The sequence below is a fragment of the Ranitomeya imitator genome, chromosome 2, assembly GCF_032444005.1.
Source record: "Ranitomeya imitator isolate aRanImi1 chromosome 2, aRanImi1.pri, whole genome shotgun sequence".
NCBI lineage: Eukaryota > Metazoa > Chordata > Amphibia > Anura > Dendrobatidae > Ranitomeya > Ranitomeya imitator.
This window is the reverse complement of record NC_091283.1, coordinates 658,418,330-658,435,953: the sequence shown is the minus strand read 5'-3', so window position 1 is coordinate 658,435,953 and position 17,624 is coordinate 658,418,330. Positions and strand designations below refer to the sequence as shown.

At 49.8% G+C, this 17,624-nt stretch overlaps 1 protein-coding gene across 1 annotated transcript in view; it reads left to right on the top strand.

Annotated features, from left to right (window-relative positions):
• The first annotated feature begins 245 nt into the window (after nucleotides 1–245).
• OSBP (oxysterol binding protein) overlaps nucleotides 246–17,624 on the top strand; it is a 76,584-nt gene continuing 59,205 nt past the window's right edge. Inside the window, exons 1-4 of the mRNA XM_069752977.1 lie at nucleotides 246–1,162; nucleotides 9,300–9,508; nucleotides 9,592–9,842; nucleotides 16,778–16,970. Of these exons, the coding sequence (XP_069609078.1) occupies nucleotides 876–1,162; nucleotides 9,300–9,508; nucleotides 9,592–9,842; nucleotides 16,778–16,970 (940 nt within the window). The 5' untranslated portion in view covers nucleotides 246–875. The remainder of the gene's footprint in view (nucleotides 1,163–9,299; nucleotides 9,509–9,591; nucleotides 9,843–16,777; nucleotides 16,971–17,624) is intronic.

Here is a 17,624-nt window from a genome sequence, read left to right as displayed (position 1 = left end):
ACTCGGCAAGGAGGAGGAGGAAGCAGAGCGGCACTCGGCAAGGAGGAGGAGGAAGCAGAGCGGCACTCGGCAAGGAGGAGGAGGAAGCAGAGCGGCACTCGGCAAGGAGGAGGAGGAAGCAGAGCGGCACTCGGCAAGGAGGAGGAGGAAGCAGAGCGGCACTCGGCAAGGAGGAGGAGGAAGCAGCACGGCACTAGGCCAGGAGGAGGAAGAGGAAGCAGAGTGGCACTCGGCAAGGAGGAGGAGGAAGCAGCACGACACTCGGCCAGGAGGAGGAAGCAGCGCGACACTCGGCCAGGAGGAGGAGGAAGCAGCACGGCACTAGGCCAGGAGGAGGAAGAGGAAGCAGAGTGGCACTCGGCCAGGAGGAGGAAGCAGCGTGACACTCGGCCAGGAGGAAGCAGCGCTGCACTCAGCCAGGAGGAAGAGGAAGCAGAGCGGCACTTGGCCAGGAGGAGGAAGCGGCAGTTGGTCAGGCCCGCCGGGAGGAAGCAGCGCGGCAGTCGGTCAGGCCCGCCGGGAGGAAGCAGCGCGGCAGTCGGCCTTCGCCATCACTCCCATAGGCAGTAACCACAAGCACAAGAGAGCGCTGGATCGTTCCAAGGATCAAGACCGCTCCCGTAGTGTCAGCCGGGGGTCCCAACGTCAGACCAGTATTTGCCTACAGGGGGGGCTATTTCCTAGGGGTAAACACAAGCCAGACATTGGTGTAAGAGCTGCCGGGAGGACAGGCGAGTTCCGCGGCGCCGCAGAGAGACCTTCCGCTACCGGACGTCCTCCCGAGGCTCCGCCTCCATCATGCACACCCATCCGTCCATGACGTTTCTTCTGGTTCCGGCAGCCCGGTTCCGGCTCGTCCGCCTCGGTGTCTCCTGATGGCGGAGGTGCGCGCGGGTTCCGCCGCTTCCGGTTCAGTGTCCCCGTCTCTGCCCCCTCCTCCTCCGCCCCCTGCCGGACCGGCCCCTGGAGCTGCACCTCCGCTTCCGCCTGCCCCGCCACCACCAGGCTCCGGCCCGGCGCCGCCCCGGGAAAGCTCCAGCAGCTCCTCTGGCTCCGCTTCTGGCTCAGCTCGGGAAGGTTGGCTCTTCAAGTGGACCAACTATATCAAGGGTTACCAGCGGAGGTGGTTCGTCCTCAGCAATGGCCTCCTGTCCTATTACCGGTAATGTATTGCTCCGTGTCATTACTATGTCTACAGCTCTGTACGTGCATCAGTGACAGTGTACTCCGCTCCGGCCTGTGTCTGCGGCGTACCCCTGACCTGTGCCTACAGCGTACCCCTGGCCTGTCACCTCTAACCTGTGCCTACGGCGTACCCCTGACCTGTCACCTCTGACCTGTGCCTACGGCGTACCCCTGACCTGTCACCTCTGACCTGTGCCTGCGGCGTACCCCTGGCCTGTCACCTCTAACCTGTGCCTACGGCGTACCCCTGACCTGTCACCTCTGACCTGTGCCTACGGCGTACCCCTGACCTGTCACCTCTGACCTGTGCCTGCGGCGTACCCCTGGCCTGTCACCTCTAACCTGTGCCTGCAGTGTACCCTTGACCTGTCACCTCTGACCTGTGCCTGCGGCGTACCCCTGACCTGTCACCTCTGACCTGTGCCTACGGCGTACCCCTGACCTGTCACCTCTGACCTGTGCCTACGGCGTACCCCTGACCTGTCACCTCTGACCTGTGCCTACGGCGTACCCCTGACCTGTCACCTCTGACCTGTGCCTGCGGCGTACCCTTGACCTGTCACCTCTGACCTGTGCCTGCGGCGTACCCCTTTCCTGTCACCTCTGACCTGTGCCTGCGGCGTACCCCTGACCTGTCACCTCTGACCTGTGCCTGCGGCGTACCCCTGACCTGTCACCTCTGACCTGTGCCTACGGCGTACCCCTGACCTGTCACCTGTGCCTACGGCGTACCCCTGACCTGTCACCTGTGCCTACGGCGTACCCCTGACCTGTCACCTGTGCCTACGGCGTACCCCTGACCTGTCACCTGTGCCTACGGCGTACCTCTGACCTGTGCCTACGGCGTGCCCCTGACCTGTTACCTCTGACCTGTGCCTACGGCGTGCCCCTGACCTTTCACCTCTGACCTGTGCCTACGGCGTACCCCTGACCTGTCACCTCTGACCTGTGCCTACGGCGTACCCCTGGCCTGTCACCCCTGGCCTGTGGCTGCGGCGTACCCCTGGCCTGTCACCTCCGACCGGTGGCTGCGGCGTACCCCTGGCCTTTGGCTGCGGCGTACCCCTGTCACCTCTGACCTGTGCCTACGGCGTGCCCCTGACCTGTCACCTCTGACCTGTGCCTACGGCGTACCCCTGACCTGTCACCTCTGACCTGTGCCTACGGCGTACCCCTGGCCTGTCACCCCTGGCCTGTGGCTGCGGCGTGCCCCTGGCCTGTCACCTCCAACCGGTGGCTGCGGCGTACCCCTGGCCTGTCACCCATGGCCGGTGGCTGCGGCGTGCCCCTGGCCTGTCACCTCCGGCCGGTGGCTGCGGCGTACCCCTGGCCTGTCACCTCCAGCTGGTGGCTACGGAGTACAGTCATGTGATCATGGCTAGACTGTTGTTCTTTCTCCTAAACCAGGGATGGGGAATCTTTTTTTTTTTTTTCTACTAAAGGCCATTTGGATATTTATACCATCCTTCGGGGTCCCTACAAACTCCACCCACAAAGTACATCCTGACTGTGGCACTGCTTTCAGGACGTAATCTTTCATTGCATGCCCTTCAGTGTTCAGTAGTGAACACTGCACGTGTGTGCTAACAGAGCAAGAAGAAATGAATGAGCTGCTTGTAATCAAAATACACCTCCCGTAAATGGCCCTGGGGTCTGAGGTTCCCCACCCCTGGCCTAAACCATTAACTGGTCACCCCATATCCTGTACTTGTTGGTGTATTGTCCTTTTGTATAATCTGCCATGCCCAGCTCTCTACTGTCAGTGTGTACTGTTCACCTACAGACCTATTACTGTGTCATTTTATCCCTTATACATGCTGCAGTGGTATATGTTCACTGTATTTCACCCTTGACCTATCACCACCATCTTGTATCTGCAGAGTACTTAACCCAACATGCTGTCATATGTTAGCGCTTGTAACCTGCTGGCGTGGTCCTGACCTGTCAACTCTGTTCTCTTCTGTATATGCAGCATATTGGCTTGTGATTTGTTAACCCCGCTCCTAAACTGCCAAGTCTGTTCACGCAAAATGTCACTGTCCTATTTCTTCAGTGTATTACTTGTAATCTACAGCATGGTGAATCTACACTGTTCTTCTTACGTTTTAGTTGCCACCGCCCTGTCCTATACCTACACTTTACTCACCTGTTACCGTCTTCCACCATCTTGACCTGTGTGTACGCTGTTTTCCTTACTTGTTACCTGACACCACTGTCCTGTGTGTACGCTGTTTTCCTTACTTGTGACCTGACGCCACTGTCCTGTCCTGTGTGTACACTGGTCTTACTTGTGACCTGACCTGTCTCCACTATGCGTGGTAACACGCACGCGGCGGCCCTGCGACTCCGGACATGCTGTGCATCTTTTCAGATCGCAGCATGTCCGTATATCTTGCGGCGCCGCAAGATATAGCACAGGACCCTATGCGATGGGTGCGATGATCCCGGATGTGTGCTGTGAACACATCCGGCATCATCGCGTCCCAGAAAGGGGGTGGGGCTTACCGCAGAGCGGGTTTGCCGCTCCGACGATACCGCCGGCCATCCTGAACGTGGACACGCAGCCTTACTTGTTACCTGACACCACTGTTCTATGTGTACGCCGTTTTCCTTTATTGTGACCTGACACCACTGTCCTGTTTATATTCTGATCTTGCTTGTTACCTGACACCCACGCTCCTATCCTGTGTACACTTTTCTCCTTACTAGTTAGGCCTCTTTCACACTTCCGTCTTTTTCCTTCCGTCGAGTTTTGAAAAAACAGGATCCTGCAAATTTTGCTGGATCTTGTTTTTTCCCCATAGACTTGTATTAGCGACGGATCGTGACGGATGGCCATCGGGTGGAGAAAACGTTCAGAGGAACGTAAGCTTCTTTCACACTTGCGTAGTCTGCTGTACGTCGTTGTGCAGTAAAATTGTGTCGACGTACAGTACGAAAATCGCGAGTGACGCATCCAGTGTAATGACGGATGCGTCGTTTGTGCTGTTGGCACAATTTCAATGGAGAAATTGCTGGGAATCCTATGTCCGGGGACGAGAGAGAGAGAGACTCTCTTTTGCCCGGATTTGAAAATCCTTCTGGGCATGCTCAGAGGGGAAAAACGTGATACGTCGCTGGATTCCTGTGTGTGACGGACAGCGACAGATCCTGCGTCCATAGGCTTCCATTATAGCCAACAACGGCCAGCGCAGGATGCCGATTTTCCGACGTTTTCTCCGCACGATGGACTGCTATTTTCCGACGGATCCAGTGCACAGCGGATGAAACGGATGGCCATCCGTCGCTAATACAAGTCTTTGGGAAAATGCAGGATCCTGCATTCTCAAAAAACGACGGATTGTGACGGAAGCTGAAAACCGCAAGTGTGAAAGTAGCCTTATTTCTGCACGTTGGAAAATCACTCAGCGGCGGATTCTGCGCTGCCCGTCGTTGGCTATAATGTAAGCCTATGGTTGCAGGATCCGTCGCTGACTGTGAAAAGCAGGAATCCAGCGACGGGTCCCGCCATTTCAAACTGAGCATGCGTGGAAGAATTTCCAGTCAGCTGCCTATGCAGCATCAATAGTAACAAGATATAATGTTAAAAAATAAATATATATATATATCGCAATATTCTTGCCTTCCGGTGTCCCGCGCAGCGTTACCGATGCTCCCGGCAGCTAGCGTTCCCAGTACTGCATTGCAAAATGACCCGATGACGTTGTGGTCTTGTGAGACTGCACGTCATCAGAGGTCATTGCACGCAAGGCATTACAGGGAATGCCGGCAGCATCGCGAGCATCGGTAACGCTGTGCAGGACGCTGGAAGGTAGGAATATTGCGATTTTTTTTTTTTTTTTTTTTTTTTTTTTTTTTTTTTTTTTTAAACCTGGGCTGTGTTCTGTATGCGTTTTCACAGCGGAAAACCTCTGCAAAGAAGCATACACATCAGGTGTACATAGTCTCGACGGGTCCGTCAGAAAAACGGGCCCAGTGCACCTGTTTTTTACAATCTGCACAGGATCCGTCATTTCAACATTTTGACGGATCCTGTGCAGATTGTAAAAACGGAAGTGTGAAAGAAGCCTTACCTGACACCATTGTTTCCTGCCTACACTGTTCTCCTTTGTGACTTGACACCACTGTCATGTGTATGCTGTTCTCCTTACTCGTTACCTGACACCACTGTCCTCTATATGCTGTTCTTGTGTCTGGACTCTACCGTTCTGTCCTTTTGTGTGTATGCTGTTCTCCTTTCTTGTGACCTAACACAACCATCCTGTCCAGTGAATGCGGTGTTCTTCTTACTCATTACCTGACATCACTGTCCTGTCCGTGTATATGCACTTGCTAGCTACCTTACACCACTGTCCTGGGTGTATGCTCTTCTGCTTACTTGTTAACTGACACCACTGTCGTGTGTACACTGTTCTCCTTTCTCATTATCTTACACCACTGTCCTGTGTGTGTGTATGTTCTTTTTGCTCGTTACCTGACACTATCGTTCTTTTCTGTGTGTACGCTGTTTTTCTTGATACTTGACATCACTGTCCTGTCTATTCTGTTCTCACCTGACACCACCGTCCTGTTCGGTGTATGGTCATCTTCTTCTTACTCGTTACTTGACGCCACTTTTCTTTGTGTATGCTCTTCTCCTTGTCACCTGACACCACTGTACTGTCCTTTTGTATGGTCGTGTTCTCCTTACTCGTTACCGGACACCACTGTTCTGTGTGTACACGGTACTCCTTTCTCATGTCTGGACACCACCGTCCTGTCCTGTGTGTATGCTGTTCTTCTTGTAACCTGATGCCACTGTCCTATGTGTGTGTGCGTACACTGTTCGTTTCTTGACGCCACCGTCCTGTTAGGTATGTGTACACTGTTCTCCTTAATCATTTCTTGCCATTACCATCTTGTCGTGTGTTATCTACAGCTTTCCCCTTGTTACGTGCCTCCACTACAATTCTGTATATACATTGTTCTCACTGATCACCCTTACCCAGCTAATGATGTATTTCTTACTTCTGAACTTTCCTGTATACAGTGTAGATGTTACCTCTGATTTGTTACTATTTTCCCATATCCAGTCTTTTATGTGAATTACCTACAGCTGGTAAGATGCTCTAATGGCTTCTGTTGAAGTGCTTACAATTTTTTTCCGATGCTGTATTTATATTGGCCGATTATGGAGGAATGCTCATTCCCTATAACCGCTCGATAGTCAAGTGAAATGATTTTTAAGCTTACATAAAAATCTTTGTTCTTGTGGCAGCATGTCCCATTACAAATCAATTGTGTTAATGATTATTCTATATGTACAGAACGATTGTGTTAACAATCTTTGTGTGCATGCACGTTCAGTCTAAACAGCCGATAAAACGACCGCCAGTAGGTTTCTATAGCCAATTGATGGTTGTTGAATGACTGCTATCTTCTCTTGTAATCGTACCCTTAGTTTTGGAGCCACACTACAAAACTTTGCTGGCATTTGCTGCCCACCTTCCTCATTTAGTTGATGTGGAATATGCCTTGCGCCATCCACATTGCCTGGCGAAATATTGCTCCTGTGCACATAAATCGCGGCTCTACTTTGCTTTGCCCTACTGCAGGCAGAGCCAAAAACATAAGTTACCATGCGCCCGCAGTAGAGCACAGTATAGTGCGCAGGCACAAGTTCTCATCCGGCTATGTGGATGACACAAGGCATCATCCACGTTAATTAAAAAAGGAGGACGGTGAGCAGCAGCCGGGAGGGAGTGATGGAGAGGCCCAAAACCACACCCATTGGACTGGGTTCCCATTGCGTTATGGGAACGCGCTTAACGGACAGCGTTGCACGGCGAAATTAACGCCGTGCAACGCGTCCGTTAGCGCGCCCATTCACGGCAATGGGAACGCGCAGCACTAACGCGTGCCATGTTCAGCACGCGCTAGCGATGCGCCGGTGTTTCCTGGCGCGCCGCGGACGCTGCTTGCAGCGTCCGAGGCGCGCCCGCGGTCTCGGGGATCGGGGATCTGCGAGAGCGGGGACGTTACCGCGACCCCAGGACGCGGCCCCATTAAAAACATTGCGTTAGTGCAACCCTTTTAGCGCTAGCGGGTTGCGCTAACGCAATGTAACCGACCGGATTGCCATACAGCGCAGGAGAACTTATAATGGTTTATGGGTGTTATACAGGGGGAGTCAGGGGCTTACATAAGCACTTGTGTAATGCAGCACAGGCATTGATTAAGGTGATAGTTTCAGTTGATATATGACAAAACTGGTGACAGGGTCCCTTTAAAGGAAACACCATTCAGCCCCTTCCTGCCACAGCCAATTTTTCAATTTTTTTTTTTTTATTATTATTTCTCCCCCCCCCCCCTTTTTTTTCCCCCCCAGGATTTCTAACTCTGACTTGACAGTGTGATTTGATTTTCTAGGTCATTATGATTGTGGCATTATTTGTAAAATAAAGAAAAAAAAATACAAACTTGGCTTTATCGCAATTTCATAGTTAAGGTAAATAAGTTAAAGTTGAACCAAGGGATAGGAGAGCATGAAGGGAAGAGTGAAACGGTGGTTGTGCTGATTTGCTAAATGTCCTACTGTTTTCAGTGACAACGACCGAAGAGTGAAATAGTTAAATATATTTCTAGGAACATTGTCTGGCAATGAAAGATCTTAAAAATTCAAACTTGACCAACTTTTTTTCCCTCCTTCCCCCAAACTGTGACAGTGACCAGTCAGCTGAAACGATGGTTCATACTGGTTGACGTTGTCCATATTCATCAACTTTAGTCTGTGTGTGGGCCCTTTTATGAGCGCAGGGGAAAACTTGCAAACTGTAATCCTGGAGACACTATGGTCTGCATAGCAACTGTAAAAGGAGATTTATGAAGTTTCTTTAAAGGGGTTGTCCACATTCATGAACATCATTCAACAGGTATTCTCCCTCTTTGGGTCCAGCCCTAGATTTTTGCCACTCCTGTGGGGATGCTGCATCAACAGTACACGTTGCCACTCTAGGCGGTCAGCTCCATGCTCTCCATGGCTCGCCCTCCCTCCGTGGCTCGCCCTCCCTCTGTGGCTCGCCCTCTTTCGCTGAGATCTGGAATTCAGTGACTAGCTAATGATGACGCATAATGTAACTGCAGTAGCCAAAATATTAAGCCTGGAGCTGTGTCGGGGAGCCGATGCTGGACCCGGATGGGCTGGTCAGTTATTTTACAGTTTGGGGCCCACTTTTCTGCAACTCTGTGCAATAAAAAATGGTTGCAAAAGTTTACATATACTTGAAGTGAGTCACCGATTTCGTTTTCTATAACACCACAGGCTGACCCAGGTTTATCTCATTGGAGACATCACTGCATGTCACTGAGAATTGACTGGATTCCCTGGAAACGCCTTCTTTATTAACCTTTTCATTCACTTTTTTTTTCCTCTTAGTCTTTGATATCTCTAAGCTGAATAGTAAATTTTATCGTATTTAACACTTTTCCTGCCAGTGATGTAGTGTTCCATGAAATGAATGCTATGTGCTCTTATTAATGGGGAAGCAGAAAGATCAGGATGAAATCGTGATCTGCTGACACATGAGAACTGTGTGTTGATGAATTCTTGTGATTACTACCCCATCAATAAGGTTGTACAGACAGATTTAATTAACCAGGTATCATTGTAATCAGTATAACTGCACCGACCTGACACTGTCTGTACGTTACTGTGCACTATCCTGCTGACAGGTTCCCTTTAACGTTGCTATTGCCTACAGTAAGGCTATGTGCACACGTTCAGGATTTCTTGCAGAAATTTCCTGAGCAAAACCGGACATTTTCTGCAAGAAATCCGCATGCATTTTTTTGTGCGTTTTTGACACGTTTTTTTCCGGAGCTTCCCAATTCATTAAATTGCGTGAAAAACGCAAAAAATCCACAAAATTAATGAACTCGATGCGTTTTTTTTCGCACAAATTGCGGAATGCATTCAAAATGATGGGATGCATAATGTATGCTTTTTTTATGCGTTTTTATAGCGAAAAAATGCAAAAAAAAACTGCAACGTGTGCACACAGCTTAAGAGTACCTGGAAACTGTTGTTGTTCATGTAAAGTTCTTCTAAAGTTGCAGTCTACTTTGTTTTTCCGCAGATCGAAAGCAGAGATGCGGCATACCTGTCGGGGCACAATCAATCTGGCCACTGCCAATATTTCTGTAGAGGATTCCTGTAACTTTGTGATTTCTAATGGGGGAGCTCAGACATATCACCTGAAGGCAAGCTCCGAAGTGGAGCGCCAAAGATGGATTACAGCCTTAGAGCTTGCCAAGGCGCGGGCTGTCAAGATGCAGGCAGAATCGGGTAAGCCAGAAGCTGTTGGCATTCATACTCCATGCTGACTTATTGCTATCGCATATGATAAATATACTGGTTGTCTCTCGCAGATGATTCTGGAGATGATGATCCCACTTCTCAGACAGATAAAGCAGAAGTTCACAACACACTGCGTGCACTCTCAGGAAAGGTTGAAGATCTGGGTACATGCAATGACCTTATTGCGAAACATGGCACCGCACTGCAACGATCTCTGAGTGAATTAGAGAGTCTGCGCCTCCCTCAAGACAGCTCCGAAAAGATCAAGCAGGTCAACGAGAGAGCAACACTTTTCAGGATCACCTCTAATGCTATGATAAATGTGAGTGAGCGGGATTATACAATTCTCGGTGGTAAAAAAAAAAAAAACGCACATTTTAATTTAGCAGCATATGAATCTGTTAAAGCAGTTGGACAGCAGCTTTTTTAACAGCTTGGCTGTTTATGATGGGATAGAAAATGCCAGGGGCAGTCGTTGCTGTAGGCACAGGCGAAAAAAGTGGACTTCATTCACACAGATATATGCGATGCTTGAGAAGGACTCCAACGGCTTGTATCTGTGTGAGTGAAGTCCACTTTTTCCCGTCTCCCATGACAGCACACCTGAGAGAGGGATCCGCCCAGTCGGGACAGGAAACCTACTGAAATAAAAGGGCGGTACCTCTCCCTCGCTTCAGTTGGGTTTCCTGTCCTGATGGGAACCCTTGTGCTGGAATCACGGCGGTATTTTTTTTTTGTTTTTTTTTTGTTTTTGACTGTTGATTGAAGATCCACTTACCCACTCCCGTCCCGGCACTGGAAGCGCAGGCAGGGCGCCTGTATGTCGGCCTTTGGGATGCTGGTAGCGCCGTCCACAGATCCTTCGGGCTCTTGCGGGCGTCGGTCCAGCGCAGTCCGGAACTCTGGGGGCCATTCTGCGTCTGCCACGCCGCTCTCTCCCCCTTTGCTGGGCGACTTCCGGGCGCGCGGCTGGCGTTCAGTGCAAGGCACGCTGGGAATGGGTGTGCCTGCGTGACATCAGAGAGGCGCGCCGGATCCAAGATGGTGGCGCCCATGGGATGAAACGCCGGTAATAGTATACGCTTCCCGGCGGTGTACTGGAGGGGGAGAGGAGCGAAATGGTTACCGGAAGAGGCGGGGAGCGCTGTGGAAGACCCCTCATTAAGGGGGTGGCTGCACGGATCGCTGCTCATCTTCATACAGATTCCAGAGATGGAGCAGCAGCAGCTATTACAGCAGCAGCAGCAAGAGCCCTTATCAGGTGATGCACCGGCTCACCAACGTGCTAAGAAGAATAGCCGCTCAAGTGGATGGAGCGGCAATCGTCCTAGTCGGACGTCTCAGGACTTCCAGGAGGAACGTTCCCCGTGCTCCTAGCCCGCCTCGGAATCCGGTACCCTTTATGGTCAGCGGGTGGTGAGTGATCTACGTGAATGTCACCCTGGTGGTAATGGGCTACATTTTCTGTTTTACCCTTCGCCATGACAGCACCCACTGGAGAGAGAGGGATCCGCCCCAAGGAACAGGAAACCTACAGAGAGATAAAAGGGGGCGGTCCGCCTCTCCTCCTCAGTTTAGGTTTCCTGTTCCCAGGGGACAGGATCTCTGGATTCTCCAGGAATAACTACAGGATCATACCTTGGCCACAAGCATCCGCCTGTGCGGTCTCTGCGGGAACGGCAGGGGATGCGGTCCAGAAGCAGCGTCGGGGGAGACTCCGTTAGACGGCTCCCCCTTCGTCTGTCCTGCATGTGGGATGGCTGGGTCCATAGGGGGCCGCCCGAATCCTTAGTGCAACGCTGCGGAGGTGCGGCCGAGGGAGGCGCCGGACGCGGACCAGCAAGCAAGGGGTCCGCGATTCGTGGCACTGCGGCAGCTGGCACGCCGCTCTCAGACGCAGGCCGGAATAATGGCGGCCGCGCATGCGGGGAGCGGTGGAAGATTCCCTTACTGACCCGGAGGTGATGGAGCACTTCCGGGTCACTCACACAGCGGTGAGGGAAAGCGCGGTTTCGCGCATGCGCAGTACACCGCTGTGTGAGAGAAAGGGGGGGAAAAAAGAAAAAAAAGGGGGAACCGGATCTTGGCATATAAAAGGGGGATGGTTGCAAACGCACAGGCGATGCAACATGTCGTCCCCAAGCAAGTCGGTGGACCCTGCAGGTGAGCCATCCAGCAGGAGGTCCTCAGATGCCAGCCGCAGAAGCGAGACCACGGATTCAAGATCCAGGAAGATTCTTCAACCGCCTGATTCGGTACCGTACAGCTAAACTGGGTGAGTGTTAAACCCCTCTGCGTATAAAGCTGACACTCTTTTCCACAATATCTTCCTCACCCAGGCCAAAAGGAGACAAAAGTCTAAGCTCAAACAGTGTGCATTATGTGACAAGCCTCTCCCAGATGCCCACCCCAAAAAGCTCTGCAACCAGTGTATCACCGAAACAATGCAGAGTCCATCTATGTCGGTTACAAATATACGGGCCATAATTAGGGAAGAGTTACAGGCCATTACACAAGCCAGTGCACCCCCTAAAAAGTCCAGTAAAGAGAAGGCTATATCCAGCTCTGGGTCCGAGGAGGAAGGCGTCATCCACTCAGACTCCTCACATACATCATCCTCTTCCTCAGCACAATCTGACATTGAAGGTTGGGCTTGTTTCCCCCTTGATGGGGTTGACAACCTAGTAAAGTCCATCAGGAATACAATAGGTTGTGAGGATACAAAAGACGACCAAACTGCACAAGACATCATGTTTGCAGGGTTGGCAGAGAGGAAAAGAAGAGCCTTTCCAGTAATTCCGGCTGTCAAGGCACTAATAAGGAGGGAGTGGGAAAAGCAGGACCAGAGGGGTTTTCTCCCATCAGCCTCCAAAAGGAAGTACCCCTTTAGTGATGAATTAAATTCATGGACCAAAATTCCTAAAGTGGACGCAGCCGTGGCCTCCACTTCAAAACAGTCAGCCTTAACAGTCGAGGATGCAGGCCTACTTTCTGATCCTCTAGATCGGAAAGCGGAGTCGTCACTGAAAAGATCATGGGAAGCTTCCACGGGCATATTTAAACCAACAATTGCCAGCACGTGCACAGCTAGATCCATGCTGCTTTGGATTGATCAGTTAGATCAACAGATCGAACAGGGGGTCTCCAGACAAAAATTGCGGGATGCGATACCACTAATTAGAGGTGCAGCAGCGTTCATGGCCGATGCGTCAGCTGACTCTCTACGCCTCGCAGCAAGGTCAGCAGGCCTAGTAAATAATGCCAGAGTGCGTTGTGGATGAAGAGCTGGAAGGGGGATACACATTCGAAAGCTAAGATCTGTGCTATCCCATGCGAGGGTGAGTTTCTATTTGGGAAAGCATTAGATGACATCCTCAGTAAAGCAAGAGAGGAAAAAAGCCTTCCCTGACCCCTCAATTCCTTTCTATAGGAAGACCTTTAGGATTAGACTATTCGGGAAAAGAACACAGAATGAAAGACCGTCGCGGTGGGCCACAAGAGAGGGAAAACAAAGCGGCACTATGTTTAAAGGCCCCCCCCTTTCGTAGAGACAACAAATATTAAAGCACCAGTTACCCCAGTAGGGGGCAGGTTCAAATTTTTCTTTCCCCAATGGCAAAAGATTACGGCAAATTCCTGGGTTCTGAATATTATTAAAGAAGGAATGAAAATAGAATTCCTCCAAATTCCCCATGATTCTTTTGTTTTAACAGCCCTTTCCTCACCAATTCAACAAAGGGCCCTTGAACTGGAAATCCAAAGTCTCATAATTAAAAATGTCTTAGTTAGGGTGCCGAAGGGACAAGAGGGTAGAGGGTTCTACTCTCCGTTATTTTTAATCCCTAAACCCAATGGTTCTTTAAAAGAACAATTATAAATCTTAAGAAACTCAATACGTTTATTAAAAATTATACGTTTAAAATGGAATCTATTAGATCTGCCATTAAGCTCCTTTATCCAAATTGTAAAATGGGCGGCATTGATTTAAAAGATGCCTACTACCATCTCCCTATTGATAGCAGATATCAAAAATACTTAAGAGTGGCAGTAACTCTTGAGGGGTAGATTCATCATTTCCAGTACACGGCCATGCCCTTTGGTCTCTCCACAGCACCAAGGATCTTCACCAAAGTAATGTTAGAGGTAATGGCCTACCTTCGCCAAAAGGACACCTTAATCATCCCCTATTTTAGATGATTTTTTAGTTGTAGGAAATTCGTCCCTTCAGTGTGCTGAGCGGTTAGCTGACACTGTCTCATCCTTAAAAGACCTAGGCTGGATCATCAACTCCGAAAAATCCAGACTCATCCCACTTTCTCTCCAGACATTCTTAGGGTTCAATTTAGACTCCACAAAACAAAAATGTCTACTCCCGCAAGTAAAAATATCTCTAATAGAGGAGAAGGTAGCGGCGGCCATTCACAAACTCCAAATGTCCTTGAGGGCAGGAATGTCCTTACTAGGATCCCTTTCCTCCTGTACTCCAGCCGTTCAGTGGGCACAACTTCATACCCGAACATTGCAACATCAGATACTTCGGGAACAGAGGAAATTTTTAGGGCACCTCGAATCAAAAATAACATCAGAAAAAGTATTATCTTCCTTGTTGTGGTGGTTAGATAGCAAAAACTTAACGGGCGGTGTCCCTTGGGTGATAACACCATCCCACACGGTAACCACTGATGCTAGTCCCCAGCGGTACAGGATGGGGGGCTCATTTAGGGACTCTCTCAGTTCAGGGATCCTGGTCCCATCTAGAATCACAACAGGCGTCAAATTTAAGAGAGTTGTGGGCTGTAGAGAGAGCTGTAAAACATTTCCTTCGCATCCTTCAGGGTCACCATACCAGGGTCATGTCAGACAATCACGCAGTGGTTGCATATATCAACCACCAAGGGGGGACGAGATCCCGTTCTCTGATGAATTCAGCGTCTGTCCTCCTACAATTAGCGGAGCGCCACCTACTATCCCTCTCGGCTCTCCACATAAAGGGAGTCGAGAATACGAAAGCAGATTACCTAAGTCGCAAGACACTGAGACAAGGAGAGTGGTCTTTGAATCCCCAAGTGTTTCATCAGATAGTGCAGGCTTGGGGTTACCTGTAATAGATTTATTTGCCACCCTAAACAGGAAAGTAGAGAGTTTCTGTTCTTTAGACCCGAGAGAGAAACCCTTCGCAGTGGATGCTCTTCAAATACAATGGAAATTCAGTCTCGCTTATGTGTTTCCACCGATAGCGATGATTCCGACAGTGGTAAGGAAGATCAGAATGGAGCAGGGCAGAGTAATTTTGATTGCTCCATTCTGTCCAAAAAGACCTTGGTTCTCCCTCCTGAGACAAATGTCATTAACCGATCCATGGATCCTGCCAGAAATTCCGGACCTGCTTACTCAGGGTCCAATATGCCACTCTCAAGTGAAGGGCTTCCATCTTGCAGCCTGGAATTTGAGAGGGCATTATTGAGTAGGCAGGGGTTTTCACCAGGGTTAGTCTCCACCTTGTTGAAAAGTAGAAAGCCAGTAACATCGAGGATTTATGGTAGAACATGGAAAAAGTTTCTAGATTTTTTCAGGGCACCTTTGGGGGAAGGCTCCTGTAGGTACTATTCTACAGTTTTTACAGGCGGGTTTACAACTAGGGTTGGCAACTAATACGCTGAAAGTACAAGTGTCGGCATTAGGAGCCTTGTATAATTGTAATCTGGCCTCCAATAGATGGGTGTCCCGCTTTATAGAATCCTGTAGTAGGTCTAGACCAGTAATAATTCAGAGGGTTCCTCCATGGGATTTAAATCTGGTGTTAGAGGCTCTGACTAGTGATCCATTTGAACCTTTGCAGGAATCATCAATAAAAATACTCACTCTTAAAACAGTACTTCTGGTTGCGTTGACATCAGCCCGTAGGGTGAGTGACTTGCAAGCCCTGTCTATCTCCCCTCCTTATACACAGATATTTGATGACAGAGTAGTACTCAGACTGCCAAAAGTAGTACTTAAATTCCATAGAAGCCAAGAGATTGTGTTACCCTCTTTTTGTGATAATCCCAAGAACCCAGGGGAAGATAAATTTCATACACTGGATGTAAGAAGAGCTATTTTGCAGTACATATCTTTGACTAGTCAGTGGAGGAAAGATCAGTCCTTATTTGTAGCTTTCCAGGGTAGCAGAAAAGGATATGGGGTAACCAAGGGTACTATTTCTAGGTGGATTAGGGAGGCCATTTCCTTATCCTATGCTTCTCGTGGTGCCCCGATCCTTGAAGGCATCAAGGCTCACTCCACCAGAGCTGTGGCTACTTCCTGGGCAGAAAAAGCAGAGGTATCGATTGATCAAATTTGTAAGGCCGCTACCTGGTCCTCACCGTCTACCTTCTTTAGACACTACCAGCTAGATCTATCCTCCTCAACTAACCTTACCTTTGGTAGAAGGGTGCTACAAGCGGTGGTCCCTCCCTAAGGTGTTTCTTTCTCCAAAAATCTCTCAGGTGTGCTGTCATGGGAGACGGGAATACACCAAGGTTACTTACTGGTAGCCGGTTTTTCTGGAGCCCATGACAGCACCTGTATATTCCCTCCCTTCTTTTTTCACCCTTTTGGTGAGCACTTTTTTAGCTGGGTGTTATTTATTATGATGTGGTGGTAGATTGCCATGTGTACTAACCAAGGGGGCCTCTCATGCTCTGAAAACCAACTGAAGCGAGGGAGAGGTACCGCCCTTTTTTTTCAGTAGGTTTCCTGTCCCGACTGGGCGGATCCCTCTCTCAGGTGTGCTGTCATGGGCTCCGGAAAAACCGGCTACCAGTAAGTAACCTTGGTGTTTTTCACCGATATCCACTGTAATGCTGCTTCCAGTCTATTTTTTTCTATATACTTAGACTTAAATGTAAAGGAATGCAAAATACAATCTATATACAACATTGTAAAGTGTTTGAGTGAAGTATAAATAATACCTAAAATTATTTGTTTCAATATCATCTCATTGGTGAGTGTAAGCATGTTAAGTGGGAAACCTGAACGTAAAAGTGTTTACAACCCCCTCTTTACCACCACCTTCATCCCAGTTTAATGAGGTTGTCCTTACTGTTGTGGATTTCGATGTCAGATGGCCATCTTCTGCTCCGAACTCTATTTCCTAAGGCAGATACATTGCAAAACCAGCAATGTAAACAGTGCCGTTTCGTTGAACCCTTTTTCTATGCAGGAACAATAAACTGATTTGAGAATCCTGAATTATCTCCCATTCTTTTTTCCATTCAGGCATGTCGAGACTTCATGTCTCTCGCAGAGAGTCATAGTAAGCGCTGGCAGAGAGCTTTGCAATACGAACGAGATCAGAGGTTACGCTTGGAAGAGACATTGGAACAGTTAGCAAAGCAGCACAACCACCTGGAGCGGGTTTTCCGTGGAGCCACTGTGCTGCCTGCAGAGACGCGTTCTGGGGTTTCTAAAGGTGAGATTCCATGCACCCTATAGTAGATTGGCTCACTCGGCTGCACACGAAGATAGACAATGGAACCAGGGCTGTGGAGTCGGTAAGCCAAACCTTTCCATGACTCTGACTCCACCAAAATGGTCTCTGATTCCATGACTCCGACTCCACAGCCCTGAATGGAACACTGTCTCTTGAAGGCCAAGATCACACTTGCGAGAAACTCACATGAGTCTCGCATCTCAATACCCAGCACAGCCGCTGGCACTCGGGACTGGAGTGTGCAGCTGCATGTATTTCTATGCAGCTGAGCGCTCCGGTCCGAGTGCTGGCGGCAATGCCAGGTATTGAGATGCGCGACTCGTGCAAGTTTCTCGCAAGTGTGATCCCGGCATAAGGCTGGTTTCAGACTTGCGTTGCTGTGCGCTGCGGATGGCAGCATACTTCCTCCGTGAAGCTCCACCCAGGCTCCGTCTACTGCCACCTGCCTCCTGCGTTGCCCTGCGTACCTATCGTTATCATTGGGTATGCAGGGACGTACACTGATTGCGGATGCCTCCGCATGCGCCGTTTGGATACTGTGCCGACCACAACAAAACGCAACATGTTGCGTTCGGCGCAGCGTCCAAACTGCGCATGTGGAGGCATCCGCAAACAGCGTACGTCCCTGCATAC